Here is a 16551-nt window from a genome sequence, read left to right on the forward strand (position 1 = left end):
ATTTTCTACAAATAAAATTGAAAGATGTAATGTTCAAACAAATGTAATATTAGCCTACTGGAATTTTTTGTTTTAAATGCTTAAGTTATTGAAGAATATTTTTTCTACAGTTAACTTAGTTTTTGTCTTTGCAGAGAGTTTGCAGGATTTTGCTGAAACAAATTTCATCCTAGCCTAAACCCTGCCTAGGCCTAAATAGGTAGTTTAAGTACTTAGGCTATACCAAATTTTCTAAGTTATATGGTTACTAATTATTAGTACCTCCTACCTTAGGCCTAATAACAAATTTGGCCTAGACTACTTGTTGGCTGCAGCATTAAATTATTTAGGCCTACACATCACTTGTTATTGTGTTTTATTTTTTCTTGCCTTTAATTCCTCCTCACTAACATGATAATCAACCTAACTAACTAACTTAATAAGGTAACTTTAAGAATGATTTCAATTCAAATAAGAAACAGAATTTATAAAAATAAATTATTTATTTATAAATCAGAAAACTAATATCAAACTACATATTGTATCACAAGTTAAAAACATCAATATGCAATTAGGTATTTTAAAATAATCACTTAGATAAGCACTTCATCTGTCTTAAGTTTGAAGGTTATGGGTACTAGGGCTATCCTCCTCACCCATTACATTTATAAGAATGATCAAGTCAGTCGTCTCTGACAGACTGAAAATATCAAACAAAAACATAGTAGGCCTATTATCTCGAAATAAAATCCCACATCAAACACTTAATTTAAAATAAAACACATTTCACTGTAGCCCGGTATAGCCTATTTGGCCTTTATTTATAAACTCACATTTTCTAGGTTAAGTTACATTTCAAACAGTAGTTGTCATGTTTCTGCCACCAGATTGAAAATTGCACAATCAAAATCACAAACAGAATATGTTTATTTTAATTTCTATTAAACTTCCACTAACAAAATCAATTTTATTTTTAGTTACAAATTCACTTCAAAATAAAAACATTCAAAACTGACATTGATATAACTTCAATCACTCCAATCCATCGTTTTGTTGTTACGCCAGCTGTCATCATATCTGCTCTCTCTCTCTCTCTCTCTAGTCAGTCTGCTCATTCTGCTTTCTGCTTCTGCTTTGTTTTCCCATCAAACAGCTGTTTTGCAGGGCTGACGTTGCCATATTTTTATCATTACACCATAATGTCGGTAAAATTATCATAAAATTGCTATAGCTTTTATTTCGTAAAAAAAATTAATAGTTTGACTAATTTTAATCATGTTTATGTAAACTGATTAGAAAATAAATTATACTTATAGTTTGTTTACGCCAATACCACAGTTGTAAAAGTACAACAATTATCGTCCATCTGGCAACACTGAGTTTAAAGTGGAACTGATCTTTTCTTTCTGCCAAGACCCAATGAGATTGCGTCATTCAGATGCATCGATGTTCCTTGCAGTAACTTATCGGTTTGTAAAACTAAACACCAATACCGATTTATGTGAAAAAATATGCTACAACAGGTTATTTTATTTGTTGTATTTCTATATTTTGGTATAAAATATTTTGTTATTTCTATATTTTGGTATAAAATATTTTTATGGCAATTCAAACTAAATCTGATACTGTACTTTATATTTTATAATGTCTTCAAGAATCGTCTGCCATTGTTATACTAGTCACGAGACTCCCTTGTTGACTATCGATTGCAATTCCGATAGATTCATTCAATGCTTTATTTCAACTTACTGTATCGTTATCGAGACGTATTGTTGACTGTTGTAGGAAAGTGAAAGTCTGTTAGTAGTCCTCTTGCTAGCTCTGCCGAATGACGATGGGTGTTTGTTGAACATTTGGTTTACGCTGGTCTAACCTATATGAGGTTTAGTTGTTTTTTGTAGGAATGGGGATTAAATAAGGCATCAACACAAAACAAAATATAATTTATTAAATATGGGTGTAGAAAATCGTGAAGTGGGACTATTTATAACTACTCGACTCGAGTTTTCGAGTAGTAATTACTACTCGACTCGAGGTCGAGTATTTGAAAAAACTCGAGTAATTACTCGAAAGTCGAGTACTCGCCCACCCCTACTAAATACTCTACTGCTTTTCTATTGGCAACCCATATCAAGCCTTACAACTACACGGTTTTAAAAATTGCAGTGATTGTCGGTTCAAATAATTGTTTGTGGTTATCCAATAGTATATCATAATAACTGATGTTTCACAATTAAACTGCACCAAATATGATTTATTTTAGTTAAAGATTTTGTTATTTATGTAACTAATGTGTTTTTGACCCATTATTTGGGAGGACTGAGGAGGAATTAGTCCAAAAACACCCCCAGTTCTGTAGGGTTTGAGCTCCCTCGACTGAAACGTCACGATTACGTCATGTCACAATCTATTATTTGTTATTATCAAACAGTGCTACAAAGACTGCAAATTGATTTTGTTTGTCATTGCTATCTGAAATAATGTTTACTCAATATTTATTAAACATGAACCTTTTTCTGCACGGGGAAAAATCCCAAACTGTCCTGTCCCAAACCTGTCCATCGGTAACAGATATACAAACATAAACCACCTAACGAATTGTGGATATTTATAGGTATGCACTGTGGATGCGATACTCCTTGGTGTTGATTAATGTCTGCACGAGTGAGAACGACTATCCGCAGTATTTTCCTGAAAACTAGATCAATTAATTTGTATATACCAAGGCAAATTCGAATTCCACTATAAACTGTAGGTCCCTTAGTTGCCATTAGCTATGTGGGCTATTAATTAACAGCTGTGTCTAAGGAGTAAGTCAGCCTTAGTCACTAACAAGACTACAAGATCACGCCACTCATCCTACACTCATCTCCATTCATACTTTGGCTTAAAATACCTACTTTTATGGTCGCCATTTCATTGAAAAGTATTAAAAGTAAAGTATTAACACTTTTAACACTATAAATTTACTTTCCTCAGGTGCAGGACTTAGTGACATCAGGAACGACCACGATGCCAACTGTACCTACGAAGGAGACAACAATGTGTTGGTACAGCAGACGAGCAACTGGCTGGTCACTCAGTGGTCACAGAAGAACCTGTCTGTGTACGACACACCCATGGGGTCTGTGGCATTCATGCGTAACGCCCCGGTCATCCTCCAGTCTCGGTGGACGGCTAACAGCTTCGAGGAGGTGTGCGATTTACAGGGTGAGTGTGCTAAATCAGCAGTAAGGTTGGATAAGCAGAAAGGTCAGATAGCACAACAAATGATAAAAACTGAACTGTGTTAAAAAAATCATATATGTCAACAAATTAACAAATACACCACACGTTTTGTCACTTGTAGTGTGGTACGTAGAAGTCGAAAACTTTTACAATTTGGGATCAATAATGACTTGTTACATACACTAAAACCAAAACTGTATTTTCTCTCTGGATTTTAACAGGACTTGCCAAATCCCACTGTCGTTTTAAAAGAGGGTTAGGCAAACTTTTAATATTATACAATAAATTAATAAATAACTTTTAAACTGTTGGCCAAATGTTTAAATATTACAAGTTAATAAGCTTATATGTATGTGTGTAATGGTTTAAATGTTTTTTTAATGCAATAATTTACTTTCACTTTCACAATTTACAATAAATACCTACTTTTTATTTGATGAACACCTAATACAAATTAGTAAACTAAACTCAAGAACATACAATTAAAAATAAATTTGAAGTTACAATTGTTACTGCATAGCTAAAACATAAATAAATTTGTACAACTGCATTCCATTCCAAATTCCAACCTTTTTTGGTACAAATTTAATACCACCAACTTTCAGAGTAGGCCTAGAATTGAAATCCTTGTCGGTCAGTCTGTTATATTTTTAAATTGTTAATCTGCCCACATAAGAAAGTCAAATCAAAAAGTTATTATAAGCCCTTGGAAAAACTTTTTGGAAGAGTGATGTCTCCACCAGTAGCCTAATTTATTTTACCTTGTCAGAACCATTTTGCAATCTAACTGTGGGCCAGAAAAAAATACCTCGCAGGCTGCTCATGACCCCTGTTCTAAAACACTGAAAGTGTGGCGGCCCCAGGAATTCCACTCGGCGGGGGGGGATGACCACCAGTGGTTATGGAATATACCTCAGTAAAAAGGGCGGCGGGGGGGTCCCCTCCCCGGAAAAAAATGTGGAATCTAATTCCCAAAAACATATTTTTATACATATTTAAGCTTTAAAATATGCTCAAGCTAATAGTATATAAGTTTGCTACTAAAATATTAAATATTTAAGGGGGGTGTATATCCCTAAACCCCCCCCCCCTGGGACCGCCACTGCGACTGAAACTAAAACAGAGGGATAGCAGGAAGGTATGCAGCTATGATAATTGCTGAGTAATGCGAAAATGTTGAAAACAAAACAAAATTCAGTAGAAAGTAGGCAACTTAAGTCTGGTGAGTCTCTTCCTAATACAGGGGTGTTGAAAGGGGTATTCTAGGTGTATTCACTATGGTGTACAGTCATGTTGCACAATTGCACACCTCTTAATGTTACTCCAACATTAACTAAAAGAGATTAATTAAATAACTCCAAAAATTTGATAATTTTATATTTTTAGTGAGTTTTTTTGTTTGTTTATAGCCATCATCATAATCTACTTAACATAACTACAAAAACACTAATGCACAAGTCTGTAAGGTTTTTACCTACAACCGTTTACCTACCTGTTTCAGTTCTGTTTCTAGAATTGATAAGTTTCACATAACTGCATTGTTTACTTCAGTGGCGTAGCCAGGATTCTGCTTTGGGGGGGGCCCGATCCGGGGGGTCTGGGGGGCATGGAATACCCCCCAGGACCGAAGGGGAAAAATTTTGGTATTTTATGGTGGTAAATTGCAGTTTACAACACCTCTGGAGGCTCTAAAGTAGAGAATAATATTGGTGTATTACTACTAAAAATTAGTTTTTTTACTGTTCTGAAATCTAAACAAGTTGCCTAAACTACTATTAATCTACGTGAAGTAATTTTAATAAAATAAATCAAGCTAACAAAACTACACTCAACTTATAGAATAAAGCATACTAGTGGTCGTTCAGTGATCGAAAACTCGACCCAAAAATATGTAATGTACACGCAATGACTATTGGATACTGAAGAAGACACTATATGTACCAGCTGCCGTCATTTTTTTAATTATAAAACATTGTACAGAAGACCCTATAATCGGCACTGTACCACTCCGGCACTCCAGTAATCCGGCGTCTTTTGGCGGGAGGTCTTCCGCGGTCGCGGCAAAATTCTGATTATCTCCCGCAGCGGTGTAGATATGATCATTCTCTCCGGCGGTCATGAAAACGTCATCGTCGTCTTGCGCGATCACGGCAATATCATGAACATCTCCCGCTGACGTATAGACGTTATCATCGCCTCCCGCGGTTACGGAAACGTCATCGTCGTCTTGCGTGATCGTGACAAAATCATGAACATCTCCCGCGGTCATGTAGACATTATCGTGGTCTTTCACGGTCGCGGCAAAGATTTTATCATTTCCCGTGGCCATGTAAACATCATTGTCTACTCCCGCAGTCACAGAAACGTCATCGTCGACTTGCGCGATCACGGCTAAATCATGAACATCTCCCGCGGTCATGTAGACATTATCGTGGTCTTTCACGGTAGCGGCAAAGATTTTATCATTTCCAGCGGCCATGTAAACATCATTGTCTACTCCCGCAGTCACAGAAACGTCATCGTCGACTTGCGCGATCGCGGCAAAATCATAAAAACATCTCCCACGGTCACGGAAACGTCATCGTCGTCATGCGCGATCGCGTCAAAATCACGAACATCTCCCGCGGACGTGTACACGTTATCATCGTTTCCCTCGATTACGGAAACGTCATCGTCGTCATGCCCGATCGCGGCAATAGCGGTTTCCTATCGCGCGATCTTCGGAGACGTGTTTTTATTGCATTTTTATGTGTTTTTATTGATAACATTCCAGTAATCCGGCATTTTATATAATAACAACACGTATTGTGTAGTGTGTACGCACTCATTTGACTGTTTCTAGAACGCGCGTTGCAACGCTCCCGTGTGCCGTGTGTACAGGGTAACTAAAAAAAAAAAAAATTCGGGGGGGGGCCCGGCCCCCTTGGGCCCCCTCCCTGGATACGCCACTGGTTTACTTTCATAACAGCATAGTTTTACTCATAACAACACAGGAAACGGACCAAGTAAAATTCTCTTAGAAGTTATGAGAAGTGATTGTTAGTAATTAAAAAACTGTCTTAGGTAAAGTAGTGTACGCAACTCGCAGACTTGTGCCTTAAATTTTATACTCGTGTCGTTAATACTATCTTTACGCAATTGTTGCGGAAAGTACTATTACAAAGGTTGCATTGATTTGCAGTGTTGCTGAAAGCGTACCAATGGCTGATATGTTACCTGACCCAGAGTACCTTTGAGCGACTGAAGACACAAAAGGCACAAGGCAAGGACGCCTTTACTGCCAAGAACGACTCTCAGGTGTTCTTTGCTAGAACGCTCAGCATCGCTTATGTAGAGGTTGGTTGATTTTAGCGAATTTCCCTATAGGGAAGTAGCTATTACCGTAGGTCTCATGGTAAGACCTAGGCCCGGGACCGATTTACTTTTTCATTTTGATGTCCCCAGAGGCCAAAAACACCATTCGTTCAAATTTTTATATATCTATATATATAGAGATATATATATATATATATATATATATATATATATATATTATTTTCTTGCATTTTTAGGGCTACTAATATAATAAAATTAAAACATATATAACAAAGTACCCTTTTATGTATATATATATATATATATATATATATATGTCCATCCGCACGATAACTTGAGTAATTTTTGTCCGATTTTGATAAAATTTGGTTTGAAGGTGTAAGGCGGGATAAACTCGAACGAGTTCGCGAACCAGCATGATCGGACTATGGGAACGGGGGTTTACGGGGGGTTTTATGGGGTAAAAATAGGTTTTTCCCATTTTTGACCCAAAAAAAATAAAATTTTGCAAAATCTTTTCAAACCATTTTGTAGAGCTTAAAAAATCAAATATTTTAGTATGTTGAAGTGTTACTATGCGCCTAATGGTTACGGAGAAAATTCCAAAAAAATGTAAATTTTAAATTCCCATGTTATTCTTACGGAGAATAAGTCAACTGTTGTAGTTTGCTTGTTTATGAACATACTTACTTACTTACTCCTGTGGCCACACAAATCCCAAGTGATTTTTGGCCTCGCCAACAATGCTCCTCCACTGCTGCCTATCTTCTGCTGCCTCCAAACTCGCTCCTAACCTCCTGAGGTCCTGCCTCACTTGGTCATTCCATCTTAATCTGGGCCGTCCCAGCGGCCGTCGTCCTTCTGGTTGCCCCATCCATACCTTCTTAATCATACTGTTATCATCTCTTCTATATACATGTCCCAGCCATCGTAATCTTCTGCTCTTTACCATTGCTATGATATCTGGGTCATTATAAAGTTCTCTCAATTCTTGGTTCTTCCTTATCCGCCATTCACCATTGTCATTAATAGGACCAAACACTCTACGTAAGATTTTATTTTCAAAAACTATCAATTTCTTTTCATTTTGCTTTGTAAGTGTCCAGACTTCTGCTCCATATAGTAGAACTGGTTGTATTATTACTTTATACATCTTTATTTTAGTTCTTCTGGTCAGGAGTCTACTTCTAAATAGTTTTGTTAGACTCCAATAGCACCGTTGAGCTGCTGCTAATCTACATTGGATTTCGTCGTCTTGTCTGCTTTCACTTGTTATTGTCACTCCCAGATATTTAAAATTGTCAGTTTTTGTGAATTTAAAATTTAAGACTTCCAAGTATGGTTGGTTATCAGGTAGTCTACTTATCTTCATTATCTTAGTTTTCTCTTCATTTATTTTTAATCCCACTTTTTGTGTTTCAGTGATTAGCTTTTCTGCTAGCTCCTTAATATCTTTTTTATTTTCTGCTATTAGTGCCACATCGTCTGCAAATGCTAGAACGTTTGTCTTCCCGCTAATCTTTGCACCTCCCTGAAGACTGCTCACCTCTCTCAGCGCTTCTTCAATGACTATATTAAATAATAATGGGGATAGTGCATCGCCTTGTCTTAGTCCTGTGTTAATTCTAAAGGTGTCTGAGTATTCATTTTCTACTTTGACTTTTGATATGGTCTTAAATGAGCACATTTTCGTAAGATTGACAAGTTTCTTTGGAATCCTGTGTTTTTCCATCAACTTCCACATTTTTTGTCTTGATATGCTATCATAAGCTTTTGCAAAGTCAACAAAAAGAATATACAAGTCTTTGTTGTATTCCCAGTATTTAGATGCTATTTCTTTCAATATGAAAATCTGGTCGGTTGTTGATCTGCCTGTCATGAATCCTGCCTGGTGTTCTCCCACTATGTTTGCAGCGTATTTCTCTATTCTATTAAGAATTATTTTAGAGAGTATTTTGTAAGTTGTGCTTAAGAGTGATATTCCTCTGTAATTTTTGCAGTCTAGTTTGTCACCCTTCTTATGGATGGGGACAATTACAGCTTCCTGCCATTCAACTGGTATTTTCTCTGTTCTCCATATTTTCACAATCAGCTTGTATAAATATTCTTCTAGAATCGGGCCTCCATTCTTAATTAGTTCTACTGGTATCATGTCTCCACCTAGGGCTTTTCCATTCTTTAGACTTTTTACTACATTTTTCACTTCTTCTCGGGTCGGCTCATCAATAGCTTCATCTACATTTTCTGTACCTATTTGTATTTCATCACCTATTCCACTGACCTCCTCACAATTCAATAGGTCTTCAAAATAATCTTTCCATGTATTAAGAACTTTTTGTTTTTCACTAACCAATGTGCCATCCATACCTCTGATTCCAAAGACTCGTGGTTGATACCCCTTTTGAAAAAATCTTACAGTTCTATGAAAATCTTTTACATTGTTCATTGATCGGTCTTCTTCTGCCCTTGTTATTTTGCTATTTATGTATTTCCTCTTTTCAGTTCTTAGTATTCTAGTCGTTTCTCTGTTAATTCTTCTATATTGTTCTTCCGTTTCAGCAGTTTGCTGGCTCAAAGTACGCGCTTTAGCTTTCTTTCTTTCGATGACCATTTTTCTGCATTCTTCATTGAACCACTTATTTTTGGGAGGTTTCTTATTAGAGAATGAAGATTTTGTTGCCTCTTTTATTGATGTTTTGAACTTTGTCCACATTTTCTCTACTTGTTCTTCTGCTTCTATCTCCTCGTCTCTTGTGTCATCCAACTCCAGTGGGTCAAATCTATTATATACTTCTAATTTAAAACGCCCTACATTTTCTGGTTCAAAATGAATAATTTTGTCTACATTGTGTTTTTCTCTTTTTTCGAGTTTTAATTTTTGCCTTATTTTTGCTAAGACTAGAAAGTGGTCTGTTCCACATTCAGCACCTCTCAGACTTTTAACATCCATCACTGATGATTTATGTCTTACATCTATCAGAACATGATCAATTTGATTTATTGTTCTTCCATCTGGAGATTTCCAAGTTTGCTTGTGTATGTCTTTTCTTATAAAACTTGTACTTGCAACAAAGAGATTATGAGAGTTTGCAAAACTTAACAATCTTATCCCATTGTCATTTGAGACATCATGTAAACTTTCTTTTCCAGTTATGTTCCTCCATATACTTTCCTTTCCTACTTTGGCATTGGCGTCCCCTAATATAATTTTCATATCATATCTAGGAATGTTATTTATTGTGTCTTCTAGTTGAGAATAGAAAGTGTCCTTTATATCATCCTCTTTTTCCTCTGTGGGAGCATAAAAGGTAACTACCGATATATTCTTAATTCTACCCTTCAATCTAATAGTGCTTATTCTCTCGCTAATAGGATTGAACTTTATCACAGACTCAAGTAAAGCTTTTTTAATCGCAAACCCTACGCCAGCGTAGTGCCTGCCCTCATTACATCCACTATACAATATTTGGTAACTCTTAGTATTTACTTTGCCACAATATGGCCACTTTGACTCTTGAAGAGCGACTAGATCCATTTGGTAACTTTCTAATTCATCGTTCAATATATCTATTTTTCCTGGTATGGCTAGGCTCCGAATGTTCCATGTTCCAAATCGCAAATCCTTATGTCTTAGCTTAGGTCGAGATCCGGTATTTCCATCCAATTCCGAGGCTTGTTGTTGGCGTTTCGAAACAACGAGTTTTTACGAGATAAGGTTGTCAGCCTTATGCCCAACCCCCAACCTGGAGGACCAGGGTATCCCTTTTCGTCTGGCTCCTACCTCACAAAGACCTGTCCGGCAAGGGAGGCCCTACCAGTAGCTACGCTACCGCCGGCATAGCTCTCGAGGTTGTCAGAGCACACAAGCCCCACCGCTACAGCAAAGCAAGGATACCTTCGGGGGGTGTTTATGAACATATTTTGATCAAATTTGGAAAATGTTTTTATTTCTTACTAACTATTAACATTTTACAAAAAAAGTTTTACCCTCCCTGATGCAGCAAACCTAAGTACCTGTTAAAATAATTCTATTTAAATAGAAAATAAATGTTAAATTTTTAAGTAGACATTTTAGTGTAAATCCAATCAGACATATGGAAATTTGCTTAGTCTGCAGGTTTGCTGCGGCGGGGGTATTTTTTCATTTTTTTTTTTTTACTTTTGAAAACATTGCATACATTAAGAGGCCTACAGATAGTTCTTGCTAAATGTGGTAGATGCGTTCTTGCAAGGTGTTGAAAAAGCAAAACTGCATACCATTCGATTATGCAAACATTTAAAACAAAACGTAAACATTTTACTTCTATTTTTATACTGTTCGGCACTCTGTTCATTGTATTAGACCAGTGTTACCATAAAATAATTTGTTGAAAATTATTTTACTTTGGGATAGTGTTGAAATTTTTCATTTAAAATCTACAGAGGTGTGCGAGACCAAGGTTTTTGAACCAAGCCTAAACAATATATGGTTTGGCTTCATTTCCTGACCAAGTGTAATTTTTAAATATTTATTAGTAGTATTCTGTATTCTTATCAGAATTAAAAATGTATTTCATTATTAATTTATTTCAGTGTTTGATCATTTTAGCTTTTAGGCAGAACTTTGCTTGTCTTGAAACTCAAGCCTGTTACATGTCTCTAAAAATTCATTCGATAACTATTTTGTTAATATTACAACAATATCGACATACTATATTGATAACATTAAATTGTAATTACTTTTTAATTGGCAATTTAACTTACAGCACTACATATTGTGGAAGTTCTCCGAGCGGGTCGACAGCCAAGCGGAAGACCCGAGCATTCAACAAGTGTTGAAAAAGTTGGCAGCACTGTACGGTGTGTGGAGTTTGGAGAGACATTTGGCAACACTGTACCAAGGTATGTGAAAAAAATTCAGTTTGAAAAATGTTTTTATTTCATAGCTAAACCGTGCAACCAATCTTTGTATTCCCACTTTACATAGGATGACATATAATTTTTTCTTATGGTACAGGAGGGTACGCGGTAGGACCGCAGCCAGTTGTGTTGCTGCGGGAAGCAATTCTGCAGCTCTGCAGCCAGTTGAAGCCAGAAGCAGTTGCGCTGGCTGATGTCATTGCACCACCAGACTTCATCCTCAACTCTGTTCTCGGCCGGTCTGACGGAAATGTGAGTTTTATTCATTTGGTTTTGGAAACATGTGTTGTACCATAGACTAACCAACACAAGTAGACTTTTTATCCTATGAAAACGTTGATGCTCGTTTTTGTTTCTTATTCATGTTGTTGACAATAGGCGCTAGTGTCGACAACAATTTTTGTTTTATTATTTTAGGGTTAGTTTAATAATTTGATCTTTACTGTTTGGTTATTCACCTTGGGAAAGAGTGATTGTTTATGATTAGGTCGTTTTATTTGGTTAAACAAGATTTCAAATAACTTAAATAACAAGTAACAAATTTTAAGCAAAAAAAAACACTCTAGCGGCACTTGATGGAACTAACAATAAAATTGTTTTCAGCTGATCCTTAAGCATGAAAATCTACTAACGGAGTAAATTTAATCTATAACTGTGCTTACTTGTTGATTGAGCAATTTTAAAGCCTAAGAAAACTTGAAGAAGAGTTTTCTAGTGGTTGAGTTTAGAAGTTTAAAACTCAAGAAGTGTTTACGTTGAATGTGGATTGGTTGAAATATATTAATTAGCTTTCTTACCTACTGACTAAGAACAGTTTTACCCTTAGCCAGAACTATTGGATCAATGGTGAAGTAAAGCTTGGGCCAGTTTTGAAATTTGAACCTTAAAAAAGCCAAGAACTATCCTCAGTTTTGATTGCCGAAGATGTACAGTAGAACCCCTAATATCCGGCCTCGGAATATCCGGTATCCGGGTACCAAAAATATTTCCCACGGCTGTAGACGTAGTCTCCACGATTTGAGCGTTCTCGCGGTTTATCTTTTTCCTGTTCATATACATTTTTAGCAGGCTCACTCACTACTCAGTTGAGCTAGTAGACTCCCAAAATAGTCTTAAACGCTACTTTTAACCAATTACAAGTTGTTATTAGATATAAATTATGGTTTTAGTAATAGGTTGGTTTATCCGTGGCCGGTTATAAGGGTATTTACTGTATTAGAAAAATATCCAAGAATGCAAACATATTTGGTAATCCTTCCAGGTGTACAAGAATCTTCAGTCATCATTGTTCCAAAACAAGAACACTTTTGAACGGCCGTCTTGGTGGACAGAGATCACAAAGTTTACTTCACGAGCTAAACTTTAGTACAAAAGTATACTTGCAGCTATTCTCTTCTCGTAAAATGTTCTTCCATTGTTATGTCTATTACTAGAAAGAAAAAGTTTTACACTTGAGTTTTTACAAATATATTTAGAGATATTCAAAGAGGTTAAAGTTAACAAATACAGAAGTTGTTTGTTTACTTTTTTAGTGAAAGGTAAAACCAACTACATTCTATTTTAGTAAATGCCTCAGGTTCATACGATAGAAAGAAATAATATTAGAACAAATATTGCTGTTAGTTATAGTTTTTAATCAACAATTAGTTTTAGTATTTACGAGCTTTATTTTAGGTTAGGTAGGAGCTATTATTTCAAGAGTAAGTGTAGATTTTGGTAGGCATGAGTAGTTGGTGGGGATAAACATATGTTGAATGTATAAACTATCAAAATATCTTATTTGGGGTGATCCAAATTCAGTTTTCCGTTTAAAATTTAAGAAAGAACTCATACTACTATACATTTTCTTAAATATTATTTGATTAACATTATCTTTGACATTTTTAATTAATAGTACTAAAAGAAACGCCAGAAAATGGCCACCACTGGACCTCCCACTGCAGTTAATTCTATCGAGGAAGTTTTTTAATGATTTTCAGCCTTCAGGTTTTCTTTTTTCTTTAACTTGGCAAATGTTTGCTTTCAGTTGTTCCAACAATGATCTCACAAAATAACATGAAGATTTTCATCGTTCCATATTTGTAAATTCTGTTTATAAACATAACCAGAGATAATGAAACTTGCTTCTTCAGGGTAGAAGATATTCTTTGACAAATCAATCAATCAACCGTCTTTATTTGTCTTTGTACATAAATACAAAAAATTGTGTTATATGTACATAATATGACAATGCCTATATATACACACACACCTAATATACTGTACCATCTACATAGTTTTAAGGATCACCAATCCCAGACAATCCTTGCTCCTAATGCAAACTCACTAGTAGAGAAGACCTGAAGAGAGAATAACTTCCTTCTTCTACAAATCAGTTTCAACTTCCTGTTGTTTCAACGCCCATTCTGGATAAATGCTTCACAGTCAGTGATCACCGGTTTTCAGTTTTTGGGCTGTAACTGTTTGTAAGAATGTAATTGCAAATCCTTATGCAAAATGTGCCTAAAGTTAACCGTAGAGAAAAAACCTAATGTCTGAGAACAAAGACACTGATCACCGTGGGCTCTTTGTTCACAATAACACTCACATATACTTGGTAATACACTCAATAACACTCGGTAATACACTTGGATAACCGAATTCACAATGAAAAACAGACCTTATTTTATCTTAAATGGTTCCAGTTTCGGGAAATTTCTTTTCAACATCGTGAAATTACACTCATTAAAATGGTCAGATTGACATTCAAAGAATTCGTAAGAAATTATATTTCTGCCGAGAAGTTGAACAGCTTTAACACATTAAATAAAACATTCCATTTCGTTAATCTGCTATGCACTGACATTTTGATGTATTGCAAACATGAAACAAAGAGCAGCTGTTCAATCGTCAGTGTTGCCAAAATAGGAAACTGAAATTGAATCACCCTTTACCAGAAAAAAGCTCAAAATATTAACATTTACTATATGAAACATGAAACAACTGTTAACAAATAAACAATTGAGATCAACAATGAAACAATTATGTGCAACAATTGAAAACTGATGTTATATGAACAAAGAATACATTTAGGATCTGTGTAAAAAAAATGTTATGGTGTACCAATAATTTTTGGAATATAATTAATTAATACATTTTCTCTACTTGAAGTTATATAATGGAATATTGCATGCCCTAGTTATATGTTTAGCTAAACAGTATTTGGTTGGTTTTCATGGCTGCCTTTTAGTTTTAAGTGAAGAAGTAAAACTGTAAAAACATATTTACAGATAGCTTAACAACACATTTTTCCAAGGAACTTTAAACTTATCTTAATGTTTTATTCATAAAATTGTTCATATTATTAACATGAAAATGCAATAAAATTAATTGGGACTTGCATTTTATTCAAATGATTGTATTATGTTAAAGTACCAATATTTCAGTTCAAAGAACATAATCTTGTTCACAATTTTGCAATTAAAATATGTTTTAAAACTGTATAAAAACTAGTGATGTGTCAAAGTTAAAATTCAAATCCACGGAATCTTAAGGAAAATATATAATTTATACGTAAGCACTTCTTTAAATTTTTACATGGCTTATTGGGATTTTAGTTTATTTCTCATCAAAGGTTTCATTTTGGCAAGGTGATTGATAATTTTATAAACTGGTAACCATCACTGTTGAGATTTTACTAAAATAGCAAGTGAAAAAATTATCATGAGAATTTTTTTTTTCTGTACATTTAAGAGGAAGAATTGATTGTAAGAAATTCTTAGAAAAATCAAAACTCTTAGATTTGACCATCACTAGTTAAAGCCCCTTCTCCCTTAGACATATTTTGATTACTGGATATTTTACATGCCGTTTATTTCCAATGGAAAGTTTACATCAAGTCCTTTGACTATTTTAGATGTTGCTCAATTTGTTCATTTATGTACCTTAAAAGCTTCATAAAGTGGCTATTTTCTCATTATTTTTGCTCAAAGAAATGAGTTTTGATCTCTACTTAATACGTAAAACTTTGTTCAAATACACAAATCAAAGCAAAGAACATTTTGTCATAAAATAACCCTCAGGTAACTTAGTTAGACAAAACATTTATTTTGTCATGCATTATTAAGAAAATAAATGTAAAAATAAGTGTATGTAATATGGTGTCTCTATATTATAAAACATTATTTTATTAGTCATGTCTAGATTAATTAGAAATCACTTTAAGAATAAATTATGTTTTTTCAAGCTTTTTAGAACACCCCTGCAGAATAAAATTTTAGTTGATTCAGTTCTTACAAAAAATGAAATAGTGCTAACAAATTAAGAATAGATTGTTGTTTGCAAAAGTTTTATTTCTCTTTTCAAGTTTTCTTGTTTAAACCTTTAGATTGTTTTTCCCTTTTTACTGTTGGTATCAAGTTAATGTTGAAGGTATATATGTTAAAAGGGCGCTGCCTGAATAAATAACAAGAACTGGTTAAAGAAGTAATTTGTGGTTCATGAGCAAAAAAGTTAATGTATATGCATGAAACTATTGGGCAGTATTTAGTTGGAATATTAATTCAAATAAATGGCTGTAAAGTTGTATTTTATAGTAAGATTTATCCACAAATGTATGTACTGTAGAAGACTTTGTACCTTGCAGTGTTATTCAACTCATAATCAAAAGTTATTCTCTATAGGTGGCTGAAATTATGCTTTGGGTTTAGAACAATGTGTGTCATCTAGTTAAGTAAATTATAAGTTGTGTTTTTATATATTTTATTTCCTGTTAGTGGTTAATTGAGAATAAATCTGAATACAGTGCCTTCATATTTGTATTTTTTTATCAAAGTATCACAACTCAAATTTTTTGTGGTATAGAAAACCCCTTGTAATGTGCCGAGATTGATCGGTGTTATAAATTATGCTTACATTTTGAAAAACTTGCTGTAACAAAAGTACAAAGAAAGATTCTTTTCAATAGTGGCAATTATTAGCAAGGGCATGAGGGGAGTGTTTACCCACAATTTAAGAAAGATACATCAATTAATGTAATGTTTGTGCATAATCTGTCTCCATATATTCCTGGTGGTTTTTGCTGTCTACTTCTAATACACAAATTCTGCAACTGCTTTTGGGGGATCTTAGGGAGAATTCTTCTAGAGCTGA

General features: G+C 34.7%; 1 protein-coding gene across 1 annotated transcript in view; it reads left to right on the forward strand.

Moving 5' to 3' along the window:
* The window catches only part of LOC128991093 (peroxisomal acyl-coenzyme A oxidase 3-like), a 33569-nt gene extending 17357 nt beyond the window's left edge, over positions 1-16212 (forward strand). Inside the window, exons 11-15 of the mRNA XM_054413823.1 lie at positions 2959-3189; positions 6389-6543; positions 11268-11403; positions 11519-11673; positions 12683-16212. Coding sequence (XP_054269798.1) covers positions 2959-3189; positions 6389-6543; positions 11268-11403; positions 11519-11673; positions 12683-12787 — 782 coding nt within the window. The 3' untranslated portion in view covers positions 12788-16212. The remainder of the gene's footprint in view (positions 1-2958; positions 3190-6388; positions 6544-11267; positions 11404-11518; positions 11674-12682) is intronic.
* Positions 16213-16551: the final 339 nt, after the last annotated feature.

The sequence above is a fragment of the Macrosteles quadrilineatus genome, unplaced genomic scaffold (genome assembly GCF_028750875.1).
Source record: "Macrosteles quadrilineatus isolate MER2022 unplaced genomic scaffold, UCM_ALF_1.0 Scaffold_1__1_contigs__length_201487025, whole genome shotgun sequence".
Taxonomy (NCBI): Eukaryota; Metazoa; Arthropoda; class Insecta; order Hemiptera; family Cicadellidae; genus Macrosteles; species Macrosteles quadrilineatus.